General features: G+C 37.2%; 1 protein-coding gene across 6 annotated transcripts in view; it reads right to left on the reverse strand.

Moving 5' to 3' along the window:
* The window catches only part of ADAMTSL3 (ADAMTS like 3), a 366,780-nt gene that overhangs the window by 238,914 nt on the left and 106,152 nt on the right, over nucleotides 1–21,714 (reverse strand). For all 6 annotated transcript variants that reach the window (XM_059912342.1, XM_059912338.1, XM_059912341.1 and 3 more), the window contains exon 4: nucleotides 14,219–14,346. In XM_059912342.1, the coding sequence (XP_059768325.1) occupies nucleotides 14,219–14,346 (128 nt within the window). The remainder of the gene's footprint in view (nucleotides 1–14,218; nucleotides 14,347–21,714) is intronic.

Below are 21,714 nucleotides of genomic sequence, written 5' to 3' on the forward strand. Positions count from 1 at the left end.
ATATTTAGGATAGAGCTGTTTTGGGGGTTCCTACAATTATTTTATTATGAAATGTTTTAAGTCCAAGAAAAGGTCAGGAGAATGAGGCAAATGCATGTACACACCACTGAGAGTCATCATTTCTTGAAAGTTTTCTTCAGATTTATTTTTAAGACATGTGTCATTACAAATATGGTGGGAGCCCCCTGCCAAACCTCCTCAATCTTATTCCCCTGCCTCCCTCCCTTTGGTTAGAGGTAACTAAGTAAATGGTATCATAATTTACATAACCTTTCACAGCTTGATTTTTTTTTTTGTCCCAACACTGTTTTTGAAAATATCCATGTTGACAGACGCATCTCTAATTCATTCATTTTTATGGCTCTAGAGTAATCCAATTTATAAATATAGCTCAATTTATCAATTCTTTCTATTTTTTATTGATCAATTTTCCTAAAAGTCTATGAAGATTTAGGTTGGTTCTTCAATGAGCAATCTTATACAATCACCTAGGGTACATTTGCACACGTTTCTCTGGGATATATACCCTAGTCAGACTGTTCTGTTGTGGGCATTTACAGCTTCACTAGTACCAGATAATGACAAACTGCCCTTTAAAGCGGGAATACTAATTTTCACCCCCATTAGTAGCGCAGAAAAGTTCTTGTTTTTACACATCTAGGGCAATATTTGGCATTTTTAAACTTTAGAAAGTTTCCCAGTCTGAAGAAGATGAAATATCTCACTTTGCATTTTTTGCATTTTTTTTTTTGTTAATGAGGTTAATATTTTCATTGTTTTTTGACTATGCAGGTTCCCCTTCTGTGAATTTCCTGTTCATATCCTTTTCCCATTCTTCTACTAGTTTGCTTTGCTTTTGTTTTATTGTATTTAAATATCTCAGACACTAATCCCTTATTGGTTATATTCATTATCAAGATTTTCTCCCATTCTATGCTCTTCTTTTGGTTTATAGTATATATTTTTACAATACAAAGCCTGCTTAAACTTATAAATATTTTCCTTCCTAACTTATGCTCTTTTGTCTTAGTTAAGGAATAATTCACTACCCAGAGATCATACAGATATTCTCCTATATATTCTTCTTCTAAATGTTTTCAAGATTTGCTTTTCATAAGTAGATTTTAATCCACCTGGAATTTATTCTTTAATAGATTGACATTTTCTAATATTTTTCCTTTGGATATTAATAATCATATTTGAACCTCATGTATTGAATATTCATCTTTTCTCCACCATTTTTTAAATTGCGGTATAATTGGCATATAACATTAGATTAGTTTCAGGTGTAATTACACAAATTTTTCTTACACAAATTTTTCATGACATCTTGAAATCCTACATATGCATGTTTCTGTTTCTGGGCTCTTGATTTTGCTACATTGGCCTATTTGTGCCCATCCTACTACTATAGTTGAATTTTTTTTTTAATGTTAGTGTTTGGGCAAGTCTTTTGTTCTCCTTCAAAATTGTTTTTATTATCTTTGCACTTCCATATGACTCTTGAAATTACATTTAATTTAAATATAATTTAGGAGAAACTGGCATTTTTATGATATTGAGGCTTCCTAATATGAACATATTATATATCTCCATTTATTTAGGTGAGCTTTTAAATATTTCATAAAGGCCTTGTATATCTTTTACTGAATTTATTACAAGGTACCTTATATTTTTTAAGTAGCAAAAACGGTGTCCTTTTGAAATTTGCTTTCTTATTAGTCTTTCCTACTGTGTAAGAATATAGTTGTTATTTGTGCACTAACTTTGTTTCCAGTAATCTTAAAGAATTCTTTCATTAGTCCTATTATTTTATGTGTAGATACTCTTGGATATTCTGTCTAGACAATCAGGTAGTCTATGAATAATGAGAGTTTTGTTTCTTCCTTTCTAATCGTTATACTTTGTATTTCTTTTTCTTGCCTTATTATACTGACTAGGACCTCATGTACAATAATGAATATAAACAATGACAGTAGCCATTCTTATCTCATATCTAATGTTAAAGAAAATGCAGTAACATTCTATAGACTAAGAGAGTACATCTCTATTCCTAGTGTGAGAAGATTTCTCATTTCAATTATGAATGTGTTCATTTTATCAAATGCCACTTTTGCATCGATTTAGATAACTGTATGACTTTTCTCTCTTAAATATTCCATGCTGTGCCTGCTGGTGCTTATTCATTGCAAATACTTCCATGTGTATTATCTATTTTAGATTGCAAGCTTATCATAAGCAGGGCTCTATTGATAGGGATAGGAATCCTATACAGCCTGGCTTGCTGACCTGTCTCTCCATATCTTTTTACTACTGCAGTAACCTCAGGCTGTCAAGGGTAACAAGACTACTTTTCATATTAATTTCTCACCTCAAGGCTTCCACAATCAAATGGGATATAAACATCCAACTCAATATATACAACCTATGTAGATCAATATGCATGCACCTCAAATTCTTGGGAGAGTAGGTCCATTGTTCCAAAGTGGAAATTTTTTTTCATTTAATGTTGAGACCAAGATATTTAAATTCCCTATGTTGGTGTATGGCTTTTATTTTTTTCCAGTTCATCTGTTTAGTAAGTATATAGACCTCAACAGTCCTGTCTTTAAATTAGGGCTGGAATTCCTATACTGTGCCTCATATACACACAAGACTTGATCTCCTGTGACTGTGAAGGAATTAAAACTCAAAAGCCTGAGTTCTAGAAACCAGTAAATCCCATCTCCATCCCCAGAGTAGGCACAAAATCAGTTATGCACTTACTGGTCTGGCCCTCAGTTTCCTCTCTGTCTTTTGGCTCTGTAGATATCATTTAATTTCTTGTATGTTCAACTTTACTGTTTTTTTATTAAGACAATTTTTTTAGAACAGTTTTAAGTTCACAGCAAAATTGAGGGAAAAGCACTGATATTTCCCATATATCACCTGCCCTCACACATGCATAGCTTCCCCCATTATCAACATTCCCCACCAGAGTGGTGCCTTTGCTACAACTGGTGAACCTACATTGACACATCCTAATCACCCCAAGTTCATAGTTTACATTAGGGTCCATGCTTGGAGTTGGATATTCCATGGGTTTGAACAAATGTATGACATGTGTCCATCATTATGGTATCATACAGAGTATTTTCACTGCCCTAAATATCCTCTGTATTCCATCTACTCATTACCCCCACCCCCAACCCTTAACCCCTGGCAACCACTGATCTTTTTACTGTCTTCATAGTTTTGCCTTTTCAAGAATGTCATATAGTTGGAATCATATAGTATGCAGCCTTTTCAGATTGGCTTCTTTCACTTAGTAATATGCATTTAAATTTTCTCCATGTCTTTTTATGGCTTGATAGACCATGTCTTTTTAGTGTTGAATAACATTCTATTGTCTGGATGTACATTTTATTTATCCATTCACCTTACCGAAGGACATCCTGGTTGCTTACAAGTTTGGCAATTATGAATAAAGTTGCTATAAACATCTGTGTGCAGGTCTTTGTGTGGACATAAGTTTTTAACTACCTTGGGCAAACACCAAGGAGCATGAACACTCACTCATATTGTAAGAGTATGTTTAGTTTTGTAAGAAACCGTCTTACTGTTTTCCAAAGTAGCTGTACCATTTTGCATTCCCATTAGCAATGTATGAGAGTTCCTGTTATTCCACACCCTCACCAGCATTTGCTGTGGTCAGTGTTCCAGATTTTGACCATTCCAATGGGTGTATAGTGGTCTCTCATTATTTTAATTTGCAGTTACCCGATGACAGATGATGTGGAGCATCTTTCCATGTGCTTATTTGCCATCTACATATCTTCTTTGGTGAGGTGTCCGTTAAGGTCTTTGCCCAATTTTTTAATTGGGTTGTTTGTTTTCTTATTGTTGAGTTTTACAAGTTCTTTGTATATTTTGGATAACAGTCCTTTATCAAATATGTCTTTTGCAAATATTTTCCCCCAGTCTATGGCTTGTCTTTTCATTCTCTTGACATTATCTTTTGCAGAATAGAAGTTTTTAATTTTAATGAAGTTGGCTTATCAATTATTTTATTCATGGATCATGCCTTTGGTGTTGCATCTAAAAAGTCACTGTCATACCTAAGGTCATCTAAGGTTTTCTCCTAGGTTATCTTCTAGGAGTTTTACTGTTTTGTGTTTTGCATTTAGTTTTTTATATATTTTGAGTTAGTGTAAGGTTTGTGTCCACATTCAGTTTTTTGCATATGGATGTCCAGTAGTTTTAGCACCATTTGTTGAAGAGACTATCTTTGGCTCCATTGTATTGCCTTTGCTCCTTTGTCAAAGATCAGTTGACTACATTTATGGAGGTCTATTTCTGGGCTCTCTATTCTGTTTCATTGATCCATTTGTCTATCCTTTCAAGAATAATACACTGTCTTGATTACTGTACCTTTATAGTAAGTCTTGAAGTTGAGTAGTTTTAGTCCTCTGACTATTCTCCTTCAATATTGCATGGACTATGCTGGGTCTTTTGCCCCTCCACATAAACTTTAGAATCAGTTTGCTGTTATCCACAAAATATTATGCTGGGATTTTGACCGAGATTGCATTGGATCTAAAGATCAAGTTGGGAGAAACTGACATCTTGACCATATTTAGCCTTCCTATCCATGAAAATGGAATATCTCTCCATTCAACTTTACCTAAAAAAGATTTATGTCCTATTTTACCTGGCCTTTCTAGGTGTTTTTTTAAATAAATTAAATACTTTATTTTAAAATAATTGTAAATCACATTGATTCGTAAGATAATGAAAAGAAATCCTATGACCCTGTTTCCCCAAATGGTAACATCTTGCAAAACTATGTTACAGTAACACAACCGGGATATTTACATTAAAACAGTCAGAACACAGAACACTTCTATTAACCCAAAGATCCCTCAAGTTGCCTCTTATAGTCATACCTTCTTTCCAACCACCCCCAACTCTTTTTTAATATCAGGCAATTACTGACCTGTTCTCCATTTCTATAATTTTTGCCATTTTAATAATATTATATAAATGGTATCATATGGTACATAACCTTTGGAGAATGGCTTTTTGTACCTCAGCATAATTCTCAGAGATTCATCCAGGTCATTGCCTGTATCAATGGTTCATTTCTTTTTACTGCTGTGTAGTAGTCCATGGTATGGATATACCAAAGTTTGTTTAACTAGTCACCCACTAAAGGGCATCTGGGTTGTTTCCATTTTTTGGATATTATGAGTAAAGCTGCTAAAAACATTCAGGTTTTCATGGGAAAACAAGTCTTCATTTCTCTGGGATAAATGCCCAGGAGTACAACTGCTGGGTTGTATGGTAGTTACGTGTTTATTTTTTTAAGAAACTGCCTGTGGCTGTACTATTTTACATTCTCACCACCAGTGTATGAGTGATCCAGTTTCTCTGCATTCTTGCCAGAATTTCATGTTGTCACTTAAAAAAAAAAAAAAGGTATTCTGATAGGTATGTAATAAATAATGTCTGATTGTGGCTTTAATTTGCATTTCCCTAACAGCTAGTGATAATAAGCACATTTTCATGTACTTATTTGACATCTGTGTATCCTCTTTGGTGAAATATCTGTTCAGGTCTTTTGTTCATTTTCTAATTGGATTGGTTTTTTTTAATTGTTAATTTTTTAAAGTCCTTAATATAGATCCTAGTCCTTTATCAGATATGTGGTTTGCAAATATTTTCTCCCACTGATCTAGGTGCCATTACCACCAATACCACAGTTGTGATTACTGTAGCTGTATAAGTCTTGATATCAGGTAGACTGATTCCTTCTACTCTATTTTTTTTCAGAATTGTTTTAGGTATTATGTGGCTTAGCCTTTCCATATAAATTTTAGAATAATCTTGTTTAATCTACATAAAAAAACTTGCTAGAATTTTGAGTGAAATAAACCTATAAATCAATTTGAGCCCAGCTTTCTTCCCCACTTGGTTCCTAGAATATTGGAATCAGAGGATCTTTGTCTGAGAAATCAGAGCAGCCCAAAATAAAATACCTAAAAACATCATCAGGCAATGAGATAGACCAGCCACATCTCCTTAAAATTAAGCTGGCAACTCTTTTCCTTAAACATGAACAACAACAACAACAAAACAAAACAAAACAAAATAAGGATCACCAGAAATCTTCGGAAGGTCTCTAACATGAAATATAGTGACAAAAACAAAACAGAAAACAGTAATTTGGAAAGAATTGAGACTATGCAGGGAGAAGAAAACTCCCCCCAACCCTGCCCCACAGAAATCTTTTTATATGCTCAGAGATAAAAGAGAAGATACTGCATCTGAGAATCAGGGACAGACTGCTTTTTAAAAAAAAAATAATTCAAGGAACAAAAAATATATAAGAAGAGAATAGAGAAAGAGGAAAAAAGAGAGAGATAAAATACTTAGAGAATTGCAAAATAAGTTTAGGCAAATCTCCCAGAAAGTAGGGCAAATGGGAAAAGAGAGGAAAACAGTAAGTCTAATATCTGAATAATATATACATAAACATCTTTTAAAAAATAATCAACAAAAATTAAAACTTTAAAAAAAATCTTCATCAAAAGTCTATATTCTCCAACATAGCTTTCAATATTCTTCATAAAATTACGTATCCTTACCTATCCCACAGACCGATACTGTAGTCAAGCAGGCTTTTTTAATCAGTCTTGGGATTTATTAATTCATTCATCTATTTATTTATGGAATAAAATATACTAAATTTCCTCTACACATCAGTAGTAATGTTGGACACAGAATAAAGAGAAGAAAGACACCATCTATGCCACCTAAATGTTTTTTCAATTGTGGAAATAGAAAAATAAAAAAACAACACAATGAAATAAACACTCTGATAAAAGTATGTTCACAAGATCCTATAGAAACACAGAAGAACTGCAGCTAACCTAGTAAATGGTAGAAACTGCCAACAAATGCTTTAAGGAAGAAATGGAGATTCAAAGGACTTTCCAAGGTCAACTATGTGTTGTTAACAACCAAAAGGAGAAAAAGCATGCTTTAGGCAGAAATAAGAGCATTGGCAAAAGATGTGAAGTGATAGGTGAGAACACATTCACTTATTTACTCATTCAATTAACAATGTGTGGGTCCTAATCATATGTTAGATGTTAGACCTTAGAGTGGTGAAGTAAATGTCCCTTCCCTAAAAGGAGTATAAAAATAAGAAGCACAAAAGAGGAACATCAAATTTAGACCAAGATGTCAAGACAGGTTTCCTAAACGAGGATGACCTTGAAGAATAAGTAAGAATTAACCAGATATCACACTAAAAAAAGACACAAAAGTTTATGTGATAAGATGCAGATGATTAAGACAATAGGTGCACAAAGAAGGGCCAGGTTTAAAATGAAGGAAAGAAGGTAAGGTAACAAATACACCACAGCAGCATTTTGAAACATCATTAGAAAATAAATCAGAGAAAAATTCAAGTGGCAAGGATCTTGAAAAGCACTCTTAAACACACAGGAAAATAAACAACAGATGAAAGTGACTAGAGTAAAAGTAGAAGACAAACAAATAACAAGTGTTCATGAAGAAGAGGACAGAACAAAGAGGCAAGAACCAACAGTAAATGATACAATAGAAGAAAATTTTTTCTACAATAAAGAAAGATCTAAATCTGTACAACAAAAGTGGCCACCATGTGCCAAGGAAAAATCAATGAAAAGAGACTGATAGCTAGATGCAACATTGTAAAACTCCTGAGGGAAAAATACAGCCTTCTATAGGTAGCCAGGCAGAACAAATAGGGTATCTAGCAAAGAAGACAAAAAAATCAAGCCAGCTTGAGAGGTCTGTGAGCAACACTGTATACCAAACTTTATGGAAAAAGAACTTCTGAGTCTTGAGAGGGAAAATTTGTGTCTCGGGAATTTTATACCCAAATAAGCCATTCACTGTGTATGTGTGAAGTCAAGAGAAAGACATTTTCAGATGTATTATATAAGGACTCATAAAGTATAAGACCCACAACTTTTTCCTGAAATTAAGAAGGCTATAAAGTCCTGCTGCTTGAAGTGTGGTCCATGGACAAGCAGCATTGACATTACCTGGGGATTCGTTAGAAATGAAAGATCCTGGATCCCACTCCAGACCTACTGAATCAAAGTTTATATTTTAACAAGATCCCTAGGTGATTCATATGTGCATTAAAATTCCAGAAGCACAGCTCAAAACGTATCCCTGCCAACAAAGTGATGATTCAGAATTAAGAACTGAAAATACTGACAATGAACACTGAAATAATGTATGCACACAAACACAATTAAGTTTCAACGATAGTTTGAAATATGATTATGAAAGAAAAGATATAAAGGGAATAAATGGTGCCAAGAAACTGAGTATAAGATCCCAGATTATAATAACAAAGCCCCAAAGAGTAGGAATGAAGAAGAAAAGTATAAAATACGGATCGGCTTACAAATAGAAATCAAAAGAAACTAGCATTTTATTATTGGCATTGACAGTTATAAAGCAATTATTAAAGTATGGCTTTCAAACATCTTAAATTTAATCATCAGTAATATAAAAACAGGATATATATATATATATTTCCAAATTACCAGAGGTAAAATTTCAGCAAAAAAAAAAAAAAAAAGCATAAAAGAAAAGAGAGAATGAAAGATTTTAAATAGTGATGGTTAGCCAAGCACATATATTGAACTCTTTCTCCCTTACAAATGCCTAGTGAAATGATCAACAAAGTATATTAATAGGTCAACAACTCTCCATCATAGCTGGAAATTCATACAGGCTATACACAAGCCAGAAACTTCAACATGCATGCGAACAAGACTAAATTAAAGGATGGTATACAAATATATTATTCACTACACACAAAAGAGAAGGCTGCCTTTGAAGTAAGTGGAACAGATCCACAGGAGAACCCACCAATACTCACTAAATCAAATTGACAGATGATGTAGCCAGAACTCCTGGCAATCAATGCCGTGGGAGTGGCCAGTATAAGACAAAAATGTAGATGCATATAAGATCCAACTGGATAGGGGGCCATGTGAAACACTCAGTGCCTGTATGGGCTGGGGTACTCTGGAAGGGTTAAGGGAAGTGTAGGTACTGCAGAGACTATCTCCAAATAAAGGAAAGCCACAAAAATTCATTAGCAGAAAGGCAATGTTCCTTCCCACAAATGCCTTCCACTGCAGCTTCTATTCATTCTCCATATTGATACAAAGCTGCAATAGATTTAAAGCAATGATTCTTACCCAAACGGAAGAAAGGCATTTTTCCCATGGAGAGTGAGAACTGAATTAACAAAGGACTTGATAAAACCCTAATTCTAATCTAGATCCCTGATATTTGGAGATAAACACACACACACACACACACACACACACATATATATATACACATACATACACTTAAGTATACATATAAACATATTAGTAGATTTTTTAAAAATTGCTCTTATTTCTTTAATAATGATCCTATAGGATCATTTTCCTTCGAATTATCTCAGTTTTTGTTTGTCTCAAAACATCTTTATTTCACCTTCACACTCGAAGGATATTTTTGCTAGATAGAGGATTCCATTGTAATAGTTATTTTCTTTCAAGATGTTAGGTAATTTCATTATCTTCTAATGAGAAGTTAGCAGTCAACATTATCTTTGCTCCTTTGATGGTAATGTGTCTTTTCTCTCTGGCTTCTTTTAAGATTTTACCATAATGTGTTTATGCATATTTATTCTGTTTAGGGTGTGCAGAGTTTCTTGAATTTGTGGCTTGATATCTTTATAGCAATAACTTTTGGAAATTTGGGGAAATTCTTGGTTACTATCGCTTCAAATAGTACTTCTACCCTACTCTCTATCTCTCTTTTCCTTTTAGGACTCCAATTATACATGGTTTAGACCTTTTCATCTTGTTCCATATATCCCTTATTCTATGTTCTGTGTTTTCCCCCCACCCTATAATTTAGCCTGGATATTTCTACAAACCTATCCTCTCTTCTACTGTTTCTAACCTGCTATTATGGCCATCTATTTAGTACATAATTTTAGTTATCACTTGCTTCTATTCTCAAATTCCCATATGATTCAATTTTATGGATTCCAGTTCTCTGGTGAAATCCTGTATTCTGTCATCTATTCTCGTAAATATTTATTACAGGGTTTTTGTTTTGTTTTTTTAACACACAGGTCCAATAACTCTAGTACCTGTTTCTATCATCTCTTTTTCCTCTTGCTCTTGTATCATGGTAAGATTGGCAATGTTTTATTGAATCACTGGCATGATCTATAAAAACTTGTATAATCTTTGGTTGGTGTCATCTTCCTCCAGGGTGTCTTTTTTAAAGCTTCTTGGAGGCAGTTGGAATAACAACAAATTTTATTACTCAAATTAGGGTTGAGCTAATTTAAGACTAGGTTTCAGTCTTTGTAATATCTAGTCTATTTAGGATTGGTTTTCCCTTTCTCCTAGGGTATAGTCCTTCATGGATACAAACTGATCACCTGAGATGTTTACCAGGGCTTTGAACTCAAATTTTTATGTCCCAGGACTATGAAACTGCCAATAAATCTGCTTAATTTCTCAGCCTCTTAGCAGCTGCTTTCTGCTTGGCTTTTCTGCCTCTTACTGCTTAAAAATTGGTGAATACTAGGATTAAAAATATGGCTCAGATAAAGTGATTTTTCTGCATGTCGCTTACTTGCAGGGATCTTGCAGTCTCAAGTTCTAAGTACATGATTATGTTTTACTCCTCAATTTCTGATTCCCAATTACCCATCATTAGATTGTTAATATCTGTAATAGTTTTTATCACATCCAAAGTATGGTCCAAAGTGAAGTGAGACAAATAAGGGCAAAAAAGTAAATTTTTATAAAGCTACATAAATTCAATTTAAAGGCAGGTCTTTCGATCTAAGATTATGTCCTACTTCTTAATGTTAAAATGAAAAGATTCTGATTGTAATTCTTTCCTGAAAAGTCTGTGATGGTAGACCATAGGTGAGTTTTTTGTTTGTTTGTTTTTGTTTTTGTCTTTATTTGACCAAATAAAAAACTGACAACCTATATTAGTTCCAAATATGCTTTTTTTGAACAATTTACTAGTATTTGAAATCCAAAAGTGTGAGAATCAGATTCTTTACCTTCTTCTTCAACATTGCCCATTCTGCTTTCTCCCCTATCTATTGTCTTTTAGGCATAAAAGCTGCTTTTCATTTCCTGCTCCAGCACCTTTACATATGCTGGCCTCATTATCTGGATTTTATGTCCCATAACCCTCCACCCTTCATATAATTAACTTCCTCTCAGCAGTTGGGTCTCAGCATAGACCCTCGGCACAGAGGACTTCCCTGGATAGGTGTTATCTACCCCCTTGACACAAATTTTAATTACATATAATTTGATTACATACTTGTTTATTGTTTGTCCCCCTAGATTATAAGAACCATGAGGACAGGCTCTGTGTTAGTTTAACTCACAGTTGTTAAACTCCTTACCCACACCAAGGCATAAAAAGCATCTTGGAGCTGGAGACTTAGCTAGTATAAGGATTTCTGAAGATTTCTTTGAGAAATCTATGCTATGATCCTACCCCTCACTCTGCTCCAACAGAAAGAGAAGGGATGAGGGCTTCAATCTGCTAACCCCCAATTGAGAGGAAGAAATTTTAGGGACACCAGCTGATACACGCCTCTTGCAGTTGGTTGGTGTCTAATCCACACCTGAGACAGTTAAGAGCTGAGAGCTCAGCTGCAGTGGGCTGTGTAAGCAGAGAAGGTGTGGCTGCATTGGCTCCTAGAACTGGGGAGTTTGTTTAGCAAAGTTCACAGGAGGGTTTCCAGTGAACCAGACGTGGGCCGCATGCGAGAGCCAGCATGGGGTTGTCCTAGGAACGAACATACCAAGACAGCCGCTGAGGGGGTGAGTAGACATAAACAGGAAGAAGCTGGGAGTATGCCTCGGTGTCCAAGATTAGGAAAGAGCAATGTTACCATGTCAGAGGATTGCGAATACCACATGGTAAGCGAATTGCAGGCAAGGATCCCAAGGGACTGGGGGGAAGGAGGAGACACTGTCTCAGAAAAATCCATCAAAGTGCTCACAATAGATGAAGCTGGCTTTAAACACCTACTAAACCAGAGAACATCAATACCTGGTCACTAAAGTCAAGGCAGAACTCCCCTCCTCCTTCTCCTCTCCTCTTGCCCAAATCTCCTTTTTTGAGTAAGTACAGAGAAGGTAGAAGAGGCTGAGCAGTAGTCCTTCCTACCCCGAAGACTTTCCAGCAGCAGCCGACGCCGGTTAGGAAACAGAAGACACAAATGCACACACACATTGAGATAGATCACTTGGCAAAGTCATATTCTAGGCAAAATCAAAGTAATTTTTTAAATTAATAAAATAACAGACATGGAAGCATTTTGGTTGTATGACAACAAGATGAAAGTGGCCATTCATGGTCCTTAACATTGATATATTCCTCTAAATCTTTTTAACAGATACAAGTTCATACCATCTTTTTTTTAATTTTGCCTTTATCTCTTTCGCCAGTGGATAAGTAGAATTTATGGAATTTTTGCTGTTTAAGTGATGCTTGATGCTGAATAAGGACCATTTATACCGGTGATTCAAACAGAACCTTGACTGAGCTCAAAATTTTGAGCTTAAGTAGTCTCATCCCTTCTATTACTCCTAATAATTACCTTGTCATTTATCACAGGATATGGATTTTTATATTTTGAGGGCAGGGCATGAGGGATGGATGTCAAGGAATCATAAAATGCTCTAATATGAGGGGTTTGGCTTTTATATTTAGTTGGCGACTGGGGAGGTACATACCATAAAGAAAAGACAAACACAAATAAACCTCACTCTTTTCCCACCTGAACCCTACCATTCATTGCAAATTATTCAGATCCCTCAGAGTTGGATTGAGATGCCAAAATCTCACCTTCCCATGCCAGTCTCCATGCTGGAAACCTCTCCCTCAAATGACTGACCAGCAGTGGGTAAGAACTTGCTCCCTGCCTGAGAAGACCCTCCCTGACCCTTGCCCACAGGAGCACAGGCCCCCTATTACAAGCCTCACCAGGATAAATACATCCCGGTACAACGTAACATCCATATGGTATGACACACTTAGAGGGCATTTATTTCCTCACCAAGGTAACAACACAGAAGAAGCAGCTATACCACTCTGTCATTGTGAGATTAATCCCCGGACTCAGTTCTGCAACCATTTACTTAGGGTTCCAAGCTCTGAGTCACAACTTGCCCTAAGATAATGACACCAACACTAACTCCAGGAGCCTTCCCATGCTTTCCTGGAGTGCACTCAGAGTTCTCCTTCTCAAAGGCCATGTCTGCAGTCTCACATCTGCCCTGCTCTGTGCTGTCTCAAGGAAATGAGAATGTACGTGGTCACTGTTTAACAGGCCATAAAACAGCGACCTTGATGGAATCCAGAGCATTTCTGCTCTATACCTTACACATTCAGGGAACGTCCATTCCCTCTTTCACCGGACAACATCCCCAAACTGAAGTTGGCTGCCATGATCTTGGAGTCTTCTTTTGTCCAGAACCAGCATATCCAGTTCCATCCACTTGGGGTTCTGTCTTACCTGAGAGCTCAGGTAAAAATCCTTGGCTAGGATTGACACTACCCCGTGAAGAATTACCTCAAATTGTCTCAAGAGCAATGATAACTGTGGGTTTCTTACAATGTATGTTTATTTTTTAAGAAGCTGATCTTACATTTTAACAAATGTTGCTTAACATAAACATTTCTAAGATAGGAGCACAGACCTTGCATTACCTTCTTAATCAATGGGTTGGTTGCTCAGAGAAAGTGAACCGAAAGTGATTAAAATGGCAACAACTCAAGGGTGGAACACAGAAGACTTGACCTCTTACCCCAAGTCTCAACAACTCTGGGCCAGTGACTTATCATGCCAGCCTCCCCTCCCTTAAAGCCCAAAGTGTGTAGTGCCCCAGCTGCTGCGAGCTGGGAGTCTCATGTGGAGGGGTATGGCCACACTCATGAAAATGTGGCCATTACTATTTAAATATGGTAACTTGAGGTAACTTAAATATGGTAAGTTGGTAACTTACACCACCATCATGGTACCTTCCAAAGCCAAGAAGCCCAGTTTTCTTCCCAACCTTACCCATCCAAAGGCGCTGACACCCCACAGAGAAGAACAGGAAAAGCCACCACTTACCTGCCAGTCAAACATCTCCGCAGAGAATAGGACGCTCCTCCCCCACAAGTCCGGGAGCAGTCACTCCAGTCACCCCAAGCATCCCAGTTGCTATCTTTGTCTTCATCTGAACGAGTGTTTCTTGAAGTCTGTAAAGTGAAAAAACGCAATAAATTATAGAAAAAATGCTAGAAATATCCCAAAAGCTTTCCCAGTTTTTCCAGAGTCTTACTCTAAGCTGTTCACAAAGACTAAAGTTGCCTAAAAATGCATTGTTTTGGAATGGCTACATTAAAACACACACACACACAAGATAGTTTTATATGGAAACTCGTGACACATGAGTACCTTTCCACCTTACGAAGGTTTTATCCAGATGGCTTCCAAGCTCAGTTTTAAATTTGGAATTTTATCATTCCAAAATTTAAATAAATTGGCTAAATATAAATAATATTTATTATTATTATTTTGTGTTTATAACTTACATAGCAGGGTCCCAGCTTGTACCTAAGAAATTCTCTCCATTGTCTGTCATATAGACTGGTGCTTACTCCAAAGAAACCTTTTTGCATGAGGATTTGTGGAACCTCCTGAGAGAGGCTTCACCCCAAGAAAACAAAGCAGATAAAGCTTCAGGGTCCAATAAAATAGAGAAAGTTCAATTATCAATGCTGTTTGGATTAATTTGTCTTCTGGACTTGCCACCATTGACTTATATCAAGATACTCTAAAGAAAAGAGAACAGGGGGAGTTAAAATTTTTTAAATATATAGATAGATATAGATATGAAAAGAAATGATGTACAAAACATTACAAAGAGGCCTAAAGTAGACTCGAATAAATGAAGAAACACATAGTCCTAAATAGCTGGACTCAATACTGTAAAATGTTAATTCTTTCCAAATTAATCTATAAATTTATAACTCCAATCAAAATCCCAAAGGGGATTTTTTTAGACCCTAACAAAATGATTCTAAAGTTCATCTGGTGGAGTAAATGTCTACAAGAGCCAAGAAAAAACTGTACAAGAAGGGAAGTTAGAGGGAAATTGCCTCAATTCAAACAGTATAGAATTGGCATAGCAATAAGCATTAAGATCCATTAAGGTTAGAAAAAGAAGAGTCCAGAAACAGACCCAAGTATAAGGACATAACATAGAACCACAAGTCGGTGTGATGAATGGTTTAAAAGAAAATAATAGATAACTTCTTCACAAAAGACACCAAAATGAATTCAGATATATTCCAGAAATTAATATTTTAAATGCTAAACCCATAAAATACTAAAAAAGCTATAGATTAAAAGTCATACAGGCTTGATGTAGCAAAGAGTGTCCTAGATGTGTCAACAAAGGTAGAAACCCCAAAGCAAAAGACTGATAGATTGAATTACATTAAAATAAAAACACACATAGCATTTTCTCTCTCTTCACCTATAGATAAAGGAATAAGTATATGAACATCCACACAAAAATGCCGTAGTAAAAGAAAACACACCAAATTGCCTCTAAGGATGGAGGGAGCAGGACTCGGCATGCACGCTGTTGGGGAAGGACACAAGAGGAATGCCAACGGAACGTTTTGTTCCCCTCCCAGTCCTCCCCCAAAAGATCTGAAGCAACTGTGACAAAACATTCAACTCGATGAAGCCAGGTGGTGCTATAATAGATGTTAGTTTTATCTGAACTTTTATGGATTTTGAAGTTTCTTTTAAAACATACTTTGAGGGGGCTTCCCTGGTGGTGCAGTGGTTAAGAATCCGCCAGCCAATGCAGGGGACACGGGTTCGAGCCCTGGTCCGGGAAGATCCCACATGCCACGGAGCAACTAAGCCCATGCACCACAACTACTGAGCCTGCATGCCACAATTACTGAAGCCCAGGTGCCTAGAGCCCGTGCTCCACAACAAATAGAAGCTACCACAATGAGAAGACTGTGCACTGCAACAAAGAGTAGCCCCCGCTCACCGCAACTAGAGAAAGCCCGCGCACAGCAACAAAGACCCAACGCAGCCAAAAACAAAAACAAAAACAAAAAAAACCACTTTGAGGGTAAAAGGCAATCATTAGAGAAGAATGTAAGCCTATATCATATTTAATACAGGTAAATGTGTACATGCCTAGGGAAATGAGTAAGAGGTTAATTAAAATGTTAGCAGTGGCTACTTCCAGGTGCTAGGAAATTTAAAATTCTTTTGTTCTTTTGTCTCTGAATTTTAAGTTGTTTTTTTTTAAGCCAATACTTCAATATTTTAATTGAAAACAAGCAAGGAAACAAACAAAACCACATCCTGTTGACATACAGAAAAGCTCAAGTCAGACAGGACTTAATAGGTGAGTTCTAAGTTGGAAACCAGGAGAGTTTATGAAGGAAACCCTGACATACTAATAAACCGAAGCATGGGACTCAGCTAGATATTGCACAGATTTCCTTAAGCCCTTAGGCCAAGTTACCTCATCCAACCAAAAAAAAAAAAAATTAAATTAAGAGAGGGATCTGTAGAAAGGACCTTCAAATGTGAAATGAATAAATAATGACTGGAAGCAAGGAGGAGATTTTCCAATAATTTTCACCCACATCTCACCGGTCACTGGGTTTCCTGGCTTCTTATCAAGCTACCTATTTATAGCACAGTAAGCAGCCCTACTAGAGGCAATATTTCAGCAACAGTCAAGGGAAAGGAAAGAATAAATACCTGGCAACTGATCAAGTCTGTCATCGGGAATAAGGGCTAATTAAACCCATACTATTTACTGTTCTAATTAGACCACTGTTCAGTTCGATTTTCTACACTAAACGTCACCAAACAGAACTGTGTCCTGTCTATAATTTAATATAAAATAAAGTTTTAATTCATAAAAAATACAATAAGCAGTTTAATACACTCATCTGGGCTTTTAGGTTGGTGAGTCCAAATCATTTAGGTAAACGTTTAAAATAAACACAGCTGAAATTGATTTTTCATTTTGTCACTCGATATACTGATAGGCTGAATGTGAAAAGTTGAAAACCATCATCATATATATTTTAAAATGAAAGTTGAGAGTTCTTTGAAATATTGTTTTCATTTGTTTTTATTCCCACTATCCCATCTGTTCAGTTTATAGTTAGAGTCAGGTTTCTTTCCATAACTTCTCCACCTTTACTTACAAAAAAAAAAAAAAGAATCTTGATTCTAAAATAACCAAAATAGGCAAGTTATAAATGCAGGCATTTGGTTTCTTTGGTTGAATCAGTAAGATATTTTTCCCCTAAGAAAACAGAGAGAAACTGACATCTCAAGAGGGATCCTTGAGTTTTTCTCCTCTCCTTGGCCATGAAGATGGTCAGATTTTGCTTTGAAACCCCACTGCTATTTCCTACCAGCCAGTCCTCCTGCCCTTCTCATCATTCTTCGTTTTCCAAAGAGTAGCAAAAATATCCCCAATTTCTACCCAGTTCTCATCTCTTCCCTTTGATGCCAGCAGCATGATGATAACACAAACGTTCAGAAAAAAAAAAATCTCATTGGAGCTGAGCAAAGAGTCCCCAGGGTCAGTTCTGAACATTTATATTTGTATATTCTTCTTTATAGTGACACAGAACCTGCTTCCCTGGAACTTACATCCTCTAGAGCAGTGGACACTGAGTCTCCATCCTCTTCTACAGAAGAAACCTTTTCAAGCTTTCTTCAATTGTCCCGGCTCTCTCACGAATATCTCCTCTCCCTGCGCACTCTGCAGTCTGCGCATTTTTTATTTTAAAATGTAGCATCCGGAACATAACAATGTATCTGAGAATAATAGACTACATAGTGTCCCTATTACCCAGGTTTCTTTTGATGAAATCTAAGTTTCCATCTCTCTTTCTTCCCTCCTCTCCTCTTCCTCCCTTCTTCCCTTCCTTCCTTCCTTCCTCCTTTCCTACCTTTTTAGTCACACCATTTATTGGATCTCATGATGGAGGCAGTATCACATAATGGTTAAAAGTTGTGTGACTCTGGATAAGTTTCTTAACCTTTCTAAAACTCATCTATAAAATGGAGATGATATTTTTACTCCAACAGGATTTAAACAAAATGCCATCTATAGAATGAATCACACAGCATCTCAGTAAATGTCTCAATAAGCATAAGGTATCTTTCTTCAAAATAATGTCTTTTTCCAAACAATGACAGGAGAGCCAGCTCTCTTCCATTTTTACTTAGGCAAGGCTTAACATTAATCACTACTGAATTTCCTCTTGTTGGTTTTGGCCCAGAATACCAGCCTGCTGAGATCTGTTTGCACCCTGATCCTGTCACCCCATCTACAAGCCACTTTGCTCAGCTTTGCAGCTTCCATGCTCCACCCAAGTCCCTGATAAACATGCTGGACACAGCTCCCTAATGTTACAGAATTCCATATGCACATTTCTGCTTTTTTAAAATAGTAAGTTGACCCTAATGCCAAGTAAGCAGCCAACTAATCAGACTTGGAATCGGTGAACACAGTTTAATGTTACAATAAAAATATGAAACAAAAACCAATCACCATCACCAAGTGTTAGGAGGCAGAAAGAGTGGTGGGGTGGGAAGAAACCAGCCATTAGGAGGAACTGGATCAGGGACCGTAGGGTGGGGTCTAATATTCTTGGGCTGCATGGTGGTGGTGAGTCTCCTGAGAGAAGAGGTATTGTATTTAGCAGCCCCACTTCGGCCAGCCCCAGCTCTGAAATCTAGTGACAATAAAATATGATTGACTGATATCAGCCCCATGTTTGACCTGATGGTCACCCTGCAGAGGCAACTTCTATGTTTGTAAGTTGGGTACCACTAATTCCCAATTCCTCCTTTTCAGACATCCTCATGAGCTGTCTTAAGTAATTATTTAAACTCCAAGTTATTAATATTTTATAAGGTAAGTTGTTATCTGAACCCTATCTATAGACTTCTTCCCCCAAGTCTGAGTCAACCGACATCCTATCACTCAGTGACCCCGTTCTGGGCCAGACTCTGAAGTGGGCATGGAGAAAGAACTGAAGAATCTGGCCCCGCACAAAGCAGCGACCATGTATGTACACAGTGAGCACCCTTGCCAATATGTTTCCTACATTCTTTCTAACCTTCTCAACAAACCCTTGAGGTGGATATTACCAATCCCCGTTTTATAGCTGAACAACTGGAGCTTCCAGAACGACGTGTCCAAGGTGTGGGGGAGCCCGGGCAGAACCCCTTCCTGTCTGACCCAGACAAGGCCTGCCTTTTGCTCATGGATGCTCCTCCCCTGCCCTTGTGGACCAGGAATCCAGTCAAGTGCAGCAGCCAACCTATCATCACTCGTAGCTAGCATTTCACATCTTGGATCGAATACAGCTGCTGCTGTGATTCACTTGACCACAACATTCTTTTGATATCTCAATGAAGTCGTTTTACTTTTTTTTCCCTCTCTATATTGCAAGCAGAACTACACTTCTGTTTTTCAAAAAATATTTGATTTTATCTAAGTTATTCCACGAGGAATACGCGTTCTTGACCGACATTCACAGACTGGGATGCATTTGTTAGTTTTCTCACACAAACGTACACCAACGGCTTGCAGAGTTCAAGGCTCGGGGAAGATGAGCCTGGATCAGGCCCTCAAGACAGTGAGTAGCAGGTGAGAGAGGCTGAAGGGTTGGGCAGAATCAGCCCTCAGTCACTGAGAGCAACAGACACAAGGACACAGAGCAAGGAGGTGCTGAAACAGAAGCAATTTCTACCTCGGTTAGGAATGGCGGGGCACATACTTTCCAGGGAACACACTAATTCTGCTGGAAGCACCTGGCAGAGCCTCACAGGTCCCCATCAGCTTCTCTCATGTAACGGGATTGCAAGTGCATTCTTAGTTCTGATTCTTCTTTATTTTCTAATTGTAATGGAATTACAAAACTTTCCTATTTTCTTCCTTTTGCTCAGCTATATTTCCCAGTTTTATACGATGAACATGTATACTTTATGCAATAAAACACCAAATAAAAGTTCTTTTTATAAGGGGTGGGGGGAACACTAAAGAGGAACCTTATGAAAATATATCCAAAGAGGTAAAATGCACTTTGTGCTGTTTGGTTAAAACTATCAGGCTTAAAGATCTCTTAGGAAGTCATATTTTCCTAAGTAAAGTTCTAGCTAGGGAGTAATCTGGATGAAAAATTCAGAGAAGATATTGTTTACTCATTATATAATAGGACTGGTAGAAGCCAAAAATATTGTAGGAATAAGTGTGCTCACATTCTCATAAAGACTCGAGGACTTCTTGCCTTCTTGGATCCCCATGCATAAATTAAATCATAAAATATTTCCCTGACAGCTCTTAAATCTGTGACTTATAATGAACAGCACAGCTCTACCAGTCTTGCAAAAACGTTAGCAATTAAACACAGATTTCACATATAAGGTCACTTATCGGAAATGCTATATTAACAGGTCCATATTAAAAACAACTCAAAATAAAATAGGTTCCACTGGGATGTTACTTCCCAGACATCAAATAAAGGTTTATTCCAGCATTACCACAAAGGTTATTTAAGGAAATGACAAACAACCCAGATTTTAACAGTAAATACATTCTTTCAGGTCAATACTACCTTAAGATCTTTAACAACATATTTTTTAAAATATGAATTAGGTAAATGACATAAAATGTCCCTGAAGCTGTCACAGAGACTCAACAACTCAGTGCAGCCAGAATACCTAAAACACTAACATAGCTAAAGCTATGTGCTAGGTATACACCTCTGTCTTCTTGGTCCATTCTATCCTCTACTGGAAGGTACATATATCCACACGTCATTACCCTGATGGTCAATGACCACTTGCAAGGATTTGGTCTACCCTTTCCTAACCAATGTGTTACCTATTATTTTACCACCTTCTTAAAGCCCTTCACTGATTCCTCAGGACACATGTTCTGTACGTCCAGGCTCTCCATGACCTGCTCTGTCTCATCCTCCAGCTCTATTCCCTGCAGCTCAGGCTCACACTGCATCCCATATTCCAAGCACACGATATTTCTCATTATTCCCCAAACACAAACACGTTTGCTAAGTCCTGCTTCCTTTGGCAAACCCCAAAACAACACCAAGACCCTCCTCTTGGAGCAGCTCTATTTGCAGGTGACCAGTGAGTGAAGACACAGAACTAGCAAGCCCTGCTTCCCTGAGGCTGAGGTCAGTATAGTCCAGGATTGCTTCTGAGAAAGCATCCTGCTCCCTGGATTTTTCCTGCCAGCCCCACTACATAGGAGGCTGGTCCCAATTCTGGGATTCCTCACCTCCTTGAGTCTCCTCCCCTAGTTAGCCAGGCATAGACTGACCTGGTTATGTACTCCTGGTTAATGCACTCCAGTCACCCTGGCTCTCAGATTCCTGGATTAGAGATTGATTCCGCCTATTGTTCTAGTAAAAGAAAAAAAATCTCCCACAAATGTTATGAAGAGGTTCCAAATCATGGCAACCAAGGCTTCTCCACATCAAGATGAAGGAACACCAACTAAACACTCCAGACTTCTGAGAGTGAGACAG

This window comes from Balaenoptera ricei, chromosome 2 (assembly GCF_028023285.1).
Source record: "Balaenoptera ricei isolate mBalRic1 chromosome 2, mBalRic1.hap2, whole genome shotgun sequence".
Classification (NCBI taxonomy): domain Eukaryota; kingdom Metazoa; phylum Chordata; class Mammalia; order Artiodactyla; family Balaenopteridae; genus Balaenoptera; species Balaenoptera ricei.